Source organism: Staurois parvus, unplaced genomic scaffold, assembly GCF_062004578.1.
Source record: "Staurois parvus isolate SC_StPar_1 unplaced genomic scaffold, SC_StPar_1.0 ptg000091l, whole genome shotgun sequence".
NCBI lineage: Eukaryota > Metazoa > Chordata > Amphibia > Anura > Ranidae > Staurois > Staurois parvus.
In genome coordinates, this window is record NW_028317887.1 from 4,904,062 (window position 1) to 4,915,067 (window position 11,006).

The 11,006-nt window shown below is 41.8% G+C and overlaps 1 protein-coding gene across 1 annotated transcript in view; it reads right to left on the reverse strand.

Moving 5' to 3' along the window:
* The window catches only part of ELP1 (elongator acetyltransferase complex subunit 1), a 95,461-nt gene extending 85,007 nt beyond the window's left edge, over positions 1–10,454 (reverse strand). Inside the window, exons 1-4 of the mRNA XM_089670576.1 lie at positions 10,326–10,454; positions 4,307–4,478; positions 1,445–1,597; positions 555–636 (exon numbers count right to left, since the gene is read on the reverse strand). Of these exons, the coding sequence (XP_089526702.1) occupies positions 555–636; positions 1,445–1,597; positions 4,307–4,456 (385 nt within the window). The 5' untranslated portion in view covers positions 4,457–4,478; positions 10,326–10,454. The remainder of the gene's footprint in view (positions 1–554; positions 637–1,444; positions 1,598–4,306; positions 4,479–10,325) is intronic.
* Between the last annotated feature and the right edge of the window lie 552 nt (positions 10,455–11,006).

The following is an 11,006-nucleotide window of genomic DNA, read 5'->3' on the forward strand; positions in this document are numbered from 1 at the left end:
TATATATTTTTTTTACACAAAATTGTCACTTAAATGATTTACTGCTCACACATGCTATGGGTATATGTGGAATTACTCCCCAAAATACATTTTGCTACTTCTCCTGAGTATGGGGGTACCACATGTGAGAGACTTTTTGGCAGTCTAGCCAAGTACAGGACCCCAAAATCCAATAAGCACCTTCAGGCTTTTAAAGGGCTTTATTTCCTCATTACACTTCCAGACTACCTATCACAGTTTCGGAGGCCATGAAATGCCAGGATAGCACCTAACCCCCCCAAATTACCCCTTTTTGGAAAGTAGATACTGACTTAGGTGATGCAGAACTGGCTAAAATTGCTAGAAAACTTCTGTGTGATCAGTGTTAGGATACCTTCACAATTTACATTACAATAGCAAATCAAATGATCACTCGGCTAAAAATATGAAACAACCTTGATTAAAAAAAATAAAATCTGTTTTTAATTTTTTGCTAGCCAAAAGGCAGAAATGTAAAGACTTATGAACCAATCATATTTCTAGTTATATAAACACACAACAGCATATGGCTATACCTGTCACAAGGAGAACAAGCTCCTGATCAGGGCTCCAACTCATAGCAACAATGCCACTGTCCACACTCCCGACACACTCGAGCTGCAAAAAAAAAAAAAAAAAGGTTTGGAGAAATCCATCTGCATGTACGCACATTATCTGTGCCAGATATGTCACACAGTTTCAGTAAAAATTGCTGCATTCAAAAGACTTTTTTTCAAAGATTTAAAATTTTAAAGGACCATTTTGATTCTAGTCAGCCTACGTGTCTTTCAGCAATGAAACTTTGTGCTTTGAAAAGGGTCCCTCTCAAAGCATAGGTTCCTAATGACAGGGGCATTGTTCTCTTCAACATACTCTGTTCCAGTAGGGGTGCAAGCATAAAAGGGTCAATTAAGTGCAAGTAAAGACAAAATCTAACTAACTCTAAATCTACTCTCAGCCACATTCTGCCTTGTATCAACGGTTCAGGCTGGTGATGATGGTGTAATGATGTGGGGTATATTTTCTTGACACTAGCAAGGTGTACCTAATAAAGTGACCTAATAACTTGACTCCAATAACTGTGATAAACGGTCTACTCAAATGTACCTGAAGAGGACACACAGCCAAAATATGAGTTTAGAAGAAAAGAGAACCTTTGATTGTGGAAAGAGTTCTTTACTGTTGGAACAGTAAAAATGTGAAACTGCGTCCCCCCCAAGAAGTAGAAGTAGCTGACAGTGTATACAATGTCAAAAAAACTTTTAGATGTCTTCCTCAAGAAGCAAAAAGATAAAAAAAAAGAAATCAAACACACATGCAGGTTGAACTAGATGGGCCTGTGTCTTTTTTCAATCTTACAACCTATGTAACATTAGTCATCACATCTTAATGAAAATACTTTAAACTTCAGAAAGAAAATATTTACCTGGCCAGTGTTGAGATTATATAAAATGACATCACCCATGGCAGTGGAAAGACACAAGGACTGCTGATCTGGGACATCCTGTATGCCAACCACCTGACCACTTCCATCTTCTGGCAGGTAACATTCAGATGTTAGAGAGACATCTCTAATTATCTAAATTAAAAAAGCATTGATATTAAAATATAATAAACATGTGAATTGACATGCAACATATGAAATAAATTAAGAGATAAGATTAATTAAGAGATAAAGCCTCCAATAGCAATGAAGTATAATGAGATCAGGTGCTCCACCAAGTAGGAATTGGAGGAATGCTAGAAGGTAAACACAGGTGTATAAATTACACTTCCTACACCGTGATCCCATTTTATCTGTTACATTTTTCTCTTCAATAGTTTTTTAAAATGTCATCAGTGGATTGCAATGCGACACACGCATACTCTTTCTTCGACTCTCTTCCCATACCTCTGTATGGACTGTGAGTTGGAGAGCAGGAGGAAGACTCAATTGACTTAAGAGGGTGCTGATTACCGCACCCACAGTCTGTCACAGGACACGCAGGTCATTCATTCACAGTTCCCTAATAACGAATGACTTGGCTCTGTGGACAGAGCCCCACACAGCCATACCATTTTTAAATGCAACAGCGTCTGCAGGGAGAGGAACTCCCACCTACTGGGGGGTCCATTTGAGAGTGGGCGAGGAGGCATTGCTGTAAAGCTGAACTCCATGCAAACAGCTAAATACACAGATAAACTACATATATGGGAGCTGTTTTACTTGACACAGAATTTGTAATTTTTTTCCATCCAGTTCTGAGACTTGCTGAGCTGTGTCACACAGAACAACTTTCTTTGGCAGGACAGAAAACCTAATTTTTTTCTACTACAATCATGTAACACTAAGAGATCTCTGACTACATTCACACTGGCATTTCGGGGTGGTGTGAATTGTAGCAGAAGGAATCCTTTTGCTTACAGCTGCGGATGAAAGCGGCTAGGTGCAGCCGCTGGCCCTGTTCATGATAAAGACAAGTTGCCGATGTATGCAGCTACCCATGTGACTTACTTGTGGTGATTGCTGCTGGACACAATGTCGAATTCTGTCTGGAATTTAGCTTTAAAAGAACTGTGCAAGTGCCGAGAAACCTTAAAAACAAAACCTGGTATGGGTCCCCAAAGGCAACTTTGAGAGAGGCTATGCTAGATTTCTCATTGAACATCCAAGACCATACTGGAAAGAGATGTAGGTAAAGAGGCATGATTTTCAAAGAAAAACAGCCCATTTAAAAGAAAAATAAACAGAGGGACCTTTGAACCTAAAATGTAGTCTTGGCCTCATTTAACATCAGAATATTTTAAAGCCAAACTTCAACTTAGTTATCTCTAAAGCTGGATATACTAAATTTAGAGGTGTGCTGTAGATGGTGAAAATCCAAGTTGTCTTCATGACAGATTTACTGTCAGCTAAAGATCCAAGCTGAATGTAAATCTATAATGAAGACAACTAAAGCTGGCCATACACTGTTCCAATTTCAGACAGTTCCTCATAAACTGGCCAAAACTCACTTAGTGAGCCTTGTTGGCCACCTCCTGTCCGACAATTTCAACCAAAGGAGCCAGTTGAAAAACCGGCCGAATAGCATCTGTAGCCGATCAGATGCAGCTGCTGTTTGGGAATTCTGACAGCTGATGCTGGCAGCTGTCGAAATACAATAGCCTGGCATGGGAAACAGTCCATCTGTGCTGTTAGTGTGATAGAGGGGCTGAACGAAAAAAAAAAAGTATTACGAGCTTACAGAATAGGTTCACCTTTACCAACATGTCGCATCTGTATTCAGGGTGTAATATGTAAGTAATCACCAGCCCCCTCACCCCCACAGCTCCTTCCCCTGTGACAGCAAGTGGGGGTCCTTCTCCCTGTAGCCACAGTCATAGCCGTGTCATGCATTCACTGCAGCAGATGGATTTGTTGTTCTCAATAGACTATAAGGGCTCTGATCAGCAACCCTGTAGTCCATTAACACTTCCTGCTGCTCAGTAACTGTCTGTCCATACAGATGTATGGGTACAGAGCTGTAGGCAATGTCTACAGGAGCCTGACATTGTACCCATAATCCACTGACCATAAGTAATGCTTTGCAGGCTCCTGAGCAAAAAAATAAATTAAAAATGTACTTTTTTTTTACCTGCAAATCCTGTGCATTTATTTATTTATTTTTACCAAAGGTGAACTTGACCTTTAAGATTTTTAGAATTCCCAGCAACTCTGTGGATGTAGTATATACAGCTTTAGAGATAACTAAGCTGAACCAAACTAAAGAAAAGATATGTTTTTTCCCGGAGTGTGGCTTTAATAATGTTCCACATGCACAACTACTGGTATATCCAACTACGTGACAAAATTTAAATTGTATCAGTTCATACGCTTTTCATCGCTTCCTAAAGTGGAACTCCAGATGAAATTTGTTTTAGCTTTGGACCAAGTGTGGAAGGACAAGAACCTCAGGTTCTTATTACCATTTGTATCCCAATTCAGGAAATCTCAACAAAGTGAATAGAAATCCCAAACTTGACAGACCTAGCATAAACAATGAACAATTTTTCCTCTCTTCCTGAATGGCATGACAAAACAATATGTACCTAAACCCACTTTAGAAACCCTACCAAACCTACCATTCCTTCATGTCTAAAGTGATCCAGAGCAAGATTTTTAAAATATTCATACAAGCATTTATCTTAACCTGAGAGAGTAAACATTATCTTAATGGGATCCGAATACCTACCCAGGGGGATTCAGTGCCTTCTGTTTTGCAAACCAGAAACAAATTGACATGCAATGAACACATATGGCATCAGTTACCTGTTCTGTGTTGGGGTCTAACTCCACAAAGCCATAATTTGAACCGATGAGAACTGTTCCAGTGTCAGTGCGTACTGAGCTGCATTGTGGGATACCCATGCCTTGGGCTGATCTGCACTGCAGTGTATTGAGTAACTTAAGGTTTTGCATGTTGACGGTGTTTACGAAAGAGCTGCAGAAAGAGCCAAAATATGTTGAATTATATAATATTTACATTGGATAGGTTGTTAAACATACTAACACACTCTCATAGCAGAGAAATCCATGAAGGAATTTTTCCAAGAGTAAAGTATATCTAAACCCCCCCAAAAAATTTAATATATTGCAGTTTACCAGTTTTTAGATATGATGGCTGCATTTGTTTTCTTTAAGGCTATGTTTAGGAGAGCCTTGGGGAAAGGCAAAAATGCACATTCCAGCTGCATTTTTTCTGCCTGCCAACTACAGCCCCTCTTCATAAGCTGCAATAGGCAGCGACCAAAAGCTTCGGTTTGCACCAAATTTCACCTGGCATGTAGCGAATGGCAAGCCTGCTGAACACCACACATTCAAGTAAATGGTGAAATGCTGCAAACGCCCCGCAAATGCAAGCAATGCAGGAGGTTGCGGCATGTTTCTCTGCAAAAATGGGATTAAAACAGGCAGCGAGGAGGCATTGCATTGCTTTCTCACCATCTGTCAGTAGCCTCTGGACCACAATCCCAATGCGGATCGGGCTACAGAGACAAGGGAGATTTACATGCATGTCTAAATCTACCCTTATGCAGGCCATAGACTGGTCGTTTATCGACCAAATTTTTGTCCGCACGAAAAATCGGCCGATATTCACACTGTTAGTGGGGCCATCCTGTCGGCCGTTTTTCATGGATCTTCACATTTATTTTTATCGGTCATGCTGGAAAATTGGTGGCAGCATCAGCAACGGGGCCGACCGATTTTTCGTTTATCGGTCGATAAACGGCCCGTCTATGGCCTGCCTAAGGCTTTTTTTAAGATTTGCTTTTTTTTACCTAGTCATTGGTAACACACTTCTTGTCCTTACTCACTGTGCTGTATCTATGGAGGAGTAGCATTGTCACCCTAGGCTGCTCTCTTGATTTGGACTAAAAACACCTCACCCTCTCCTCATTTCTATTACATAGGAGGAAGGAAGAGGTTAATAGTTCATTGAAGATAGCTTAAAAATTTGTTAACACATTTTAGCAAACATGTAATTACAAGGATACTAGATTTCAATCAATGGGCATTTTCTGTACTTACAAAAAATGTATTTAGCCTAAAAAAGAAAACAAATGCAACCACCACAAAAAACAACTAGTAAGCCGCAATATATTATATTTTTTGTTGTTGAATTTAGATATACTTTAAGGTAACTAGGTTTATACAGATAATAAATGGAAAATGAATAAGGTTAAAAAAAAAAAAAAAGAAATATTGCCTGGAAATAAAAACTTTATTTATGTAAAACCTTTATCCCTCCCCCCCAAAAAAAACAACATGGTTTGCTGTAAAAAAAACGGAAAAAAAATGTAAAAAATTCTAAAAAAAAAGAAAACTAATGCTAAGCTGCAATACATTACATTTTTATTTTGGGTTGAATACCATTTTAAAGATCTAAACTGGCTCTGAAAACTGGTGATTAGTAATGAATGATTTGAGAATAATGTAGAATTACTGCAGTGAAAGTATAAATTATCCCAGTATGGCACACCCACATTTCTGAATAAGAATCAGCAATAATGTGCAGTTGAAGTTGGAGTGAGTACACAAGGAAAGATGGAAAGAACTACAGCACTGGGATTGAAGAAAAAAAAAAAAATAAGATATTGGACTCTGTGGTAAAAATAACAAAACACTACTTGTTATAATATACTATGCCTTACCAACTAACTGTCATCCTATTAGGGCTCATTGGCACTCTACATGCAAAAACAATCATGGACAAATTGTACAGATTTGACATGCATAGATTTGCACTGAGCGCACTTTTTATGCACATTGACATCTGTTGATATGCATTTTTCCCCATACGTTTTTACCCTCTATCCTGTGTCATCCAATTACTTTCACTTGTGTTGCATTTATGTGACAGACAGTCACAACAATCACATGATTGGGAAGCTGCCCCTGCCGTCTACTGCTGATGCCCACTTAAAGTGCCACTGGGAGGGGACCTGAAGAGGTTAAAAGCAGCCTTTACATTCTTGGACGTGTACACAAAGATCAGCCCAGCTGCTCTTCCTCACCTTGTAAATCGCCACATAGTTACACAGTACACTGATCACCGGGAGAGAGGAGACTGAGAAAGTGCATCCTCCTGCCTGCAGCAGATTGACACCACTCTCCTAGACTTCTCTACTCGGTCACCCATTAAAAGACTGTGCTCAGGCACTTGGAAAGTGCTACACTTTAAAGTCATGTTCACATTATCGCATAGCAGGAACGAGCATTCCCACTAGGCAATTCTGACACGCGATTCTGTGTGTCACATAGGGCAGCCCATTCACTTCCTGCTCCTTTTCAGGTGACATGCCTAATGCAATTTGTAAAGGAGCGGTTTGCTGCGCGATCCTGCCACGTGACAATCGTAGCAGAATCGCATTGCGTTTGGAGTGCCATTGACGGATAACGACCCCCAAATGCACGCAATGCGTTGTGCTTTAATTGCCATGCTATTTGGGATCGCAAGCAGAATCGCAGCAATTCTGTCCAAGATCCCAAATCATGAAACGCAAATGGGGCCTAAAGAAAAAGTATGGCCAAAGCTTTCTTGGTCATACTTCTCTAGTAGGTCACAGTACACTTAAAGTGGTACTAAAGTAAAAAAATAATTATTCCTTAAAATAACAAATATGTTATACACACCTGCTCCTTGCAGTTGTATTGCACAGAGTGGCCCCGATTCTCCTCTTCTCGGGTCCCTTGACAGCGATTTTGGCTCCTCCTCTTCTTTGTGTGCCCTCATAGCAAGCCATCTGCTATGGAGGCACACAGTGGGGTTGATTTACTAAAGACAAATAGACCTTGCACTTTGCAAAGTGCAGTTGCTCCAGAGCTTAGTAAATGATGTACAGCTTTACTTTGCAAAGAATACCCAATAGCTTGCTGCTGCTACTCACGTGCTGTGTGAAGAGGAAGAGAAGGGAGTAGAGATGCAGCTGTGCACAGTGCTGGATTTATTCTCCCCTCTTTTCCACTTGATACTGGGATTTTTTTTTTTAACCTTAACCCCTTCCCGCCGGCGCCACCCAGCCCTTTAAGACTTTCAGAAGCCGGGAGGCGGGACGGGGTTTAGGGATCATGTGACCGCCGTGACGCGTCATCACGGCGGTCACATGATCGGGAAAGGTCCCGATCGAAAGATCAGACCGGGACCTTTCCGTGAGTACAGGACATGTGTGCTGGGAGTGCGCACTCTCAGCACATATGTTTTTTGTTAATTGCACGCCAATGTGCGGCCACTCGGCGTTTAGGCCCAGACCCCGGGAGGCCGCACATTTGTGTGCTGCCGGCTTGAAGAGGTTAATGCAAGGAATGCATTAAGGTAGCAAAGCGTTTTTAGCTTTAGTATCACTTTAAGCCTGGTACACATGAGCCAAATATTGGCTGGTTCAACAGAAACCGGCCACCATTCGGCCCATGGGTACAGCAGCCTGTCCAGCTTCTGTTGAATGGGCATGTTGGAAAAACAGCAGCCGATCAACGCTCACAGACAGTGGCTATCAGATGATATCACAGAACTGCTCCAGGCTCAGGAATGAGCCCCATCATATTGCCAGGATCCACCCAGCTACCTGATTTGACAGCTGGCTCTGGCTCTCAACATGCAGCTGAGAGATGAAGCCAGCTGAGTCTGACCCCTCCCCAAAGTTTCAATGGGTGTGGAAGGAGCAGAGTGGAGAGCTGTGACCAACAGACACACCTCTCTGTTCAAAGCAGACCAAGAACTGAGCGGTCATGTGATTGTTCAGTTCTTGGGCTTGGAGCTGACCTGGGACAGAAACATCATAGAGGTGAGTATGCATGGTTTTTTTTTATGTGCCCCAAACTTCTCCTTTAACCACTTGTCCTCCAGAGGATTTACCCTGTCTTCCTGACCAGGCCATTTTTTGATTTACGGCACTGCATTACTTTAAGTGACAATTGTGTGGTCATGCAAGGCTGCACCCAAATGAAATTTATGTCCTTTTTTCTCCTCAAATATCTTTCAGTGGTATTTGATCGCCTGTGCGTTTTTTTATTTTTTGCGCTATGAACGAAAAAAAAAAAAACTATTTTAATTAAAAAAAACAATATATTTGACACTTTGCTATTAAACATGTACAGTAAAACAAAAAAAAATCAAATTTCATCAAATTTAGGGCAAAATGTATTCTGCGACATGTCTTTGCTAAAAAAAAAAAATCCCAATACGTGTAAATAATTGGTTTATGTGAAAGTTAGAGCTTTACAAATGGCGGTATATATAATGGAATTTTTTTAATTTTTACTAGTAATAGCGGCGATCAGTAACTTATAGCAGGACCGCGGCAGGCATTCTGACACTGGGGGGGAACTGAATTGGTGTCACTGACATCCCCAGTGACACTAATACAGTAATCAGTGCTAATAAAAAGGACTGACACTGTACTAATGGCACTGGCAAAAAGAGGTTAACATCTGGGGCGATCAAAGCGTTAACTGTGTGCTGTTTTGCTATGGGGGCTGTGTGTGTGCGCTTCTCTGTAAGCACACTGCTTTGTACGGCTCTGCTATGTAACTGAGAGGGGAGAGATCTGTGTTGTTTACACACAGGCCTCTCCATTGTCGGAGATACTTGGCGATTACCGGGTGTTGGCAAGTAATCACCGGCCGGGACCCAGTGATTGACTGCCGAGGCTGCGAATGGTGGTGCGGGTAGGGTTCCCTACCCAGGACTGCAAAATCACACACACACACATATATATATGTGTGTGATTTTGCCCCCCTGTCCACCCTGTAGCAGTATTAATGCTATAGAGTGGTTGGGAAGCGGTTAAAGTATAACTAAAGGCAAAGCTTTGGACAAATATTTAAGATAGAGGTCAGGTTCTCATTACTGTCTGTGCCCCCCACCCATTAAAGCAGAGCTCCACCAAAAAGGGGAAGTTCCGCTTTAAAGACTAGTTCCCTGCTCCCCATTAAGGATTGGCACCTTTGGGGGGCAGGGGTGGAGCGGGTACCCAAATATGACAGGCTCTGATCGCCGAAGGTGTCCTCCTTCCCTTTTGGGACACGTAACAGGTCCCAGAAGACTACAGGACCATTCATGAAGCGCAGTGCTACTTGCGTATGCGCAGTGGGTACCCGGCTGTGAAGCTGCAAGCTGTCACAGCCGGGTGCACACACTGAAGATGCTGGCACCCAGGGAGAGAAGACGGCCAGTAAAACGGGCTGCGGGGGACACACCGCAGGACCGAGGGACAGGTGAGTGTGTATTTTTTAAAAGCCAGCAGCTACAGTTTTTGTAGCTGCTTTTATTTTCTGACAGCATGAGTGGATCTCCGCTTTAAGTAGATTCATCCTATTTGTCCTGTTTACAGTTATCACTGAAAGTGAAAGAATAGAGGGAAAATCTTCCAATGGGGACCCTGGGTAGGGCAACCAAAGATTTTGCTCACTTTGGAGGGGTTTCCTCTCATTTCCTGTTTCACTATGGGACAGGAAGTGAAGGGAAATCTCCCCAAAGAGATCTAATGGCAAAAATAATAAAACTGACAGGGGTTACAACCCTTCCTTACTCTATCCAAAATGGTAGGAAACTTTTTTTGCCTTTAATTCTACTTTACTGCTGTATATTGTGACATGTCAGGGACACATTCACATAAACATGCAATGTTACCTTTAATTAAAAAGCGAGGATACATCACCAAAAATATGGCAAACTACAGCGTGTTGTTATATTTCACGAACAAGCCCGACACCCCAGGACGGAGATGATTACAATGCCCCATGACAGATGTATGTCTAAGAAGCCATGAGCAGAAAATATATCACATACCAGAGCTCAGTGGACTATCCACGTTTCCTGCTTCCCATGCAGTGCCAAAAGCCCACCATTCACTACACACACACTCCTGTCCGCTCCCGAGCCTCAGCGCCGTCCTTTATTCTAAGTAGCTGAAAGCTGGTGCGACATGTTTCCGAAGACCAGGGCTCCGTCTTGAGGAACCGGGGGACCTAACCAAAATGACTCCCCCAAGTGGAGACAAAATCTATCCTTGCTTGTGCTCTAGTACGCTAATTCGACGTATTTCCGTCTACTAATGTGTAGAGGGCCAGGCGGCCATGTTTGAAATGGGCAAAATGAAATGTGCGACGTTGCCGAGTTTTTTTTTGGACAGAGAATGCGCTACCGTTTAAACGAAGACTGATATGTACAAGAGATATTTTTCTTCTCTGAACAGTAATTCTAAAAGGTATAAGTGTTGTCCCCTCTACAGTAATGTATCTTTTCAAAAACGCTTTTTGAAGAAAAAAAAAAAACTTGCCCTCCAGAGGATTTACCCCACTTCCTGACCAGTCCATTTTTGCAATACAGCGCTGTGTTATAACTGACAATTGTGCAGTCATGCAACGCTGTACATGAATGAAATTTACATCCTTTTTTTCCCCACAAATAGTTTTCTTTCGGCGGTATTTGAGCTCTGTGTTTTTATTTTTTGCACTATAAACAAAAAAA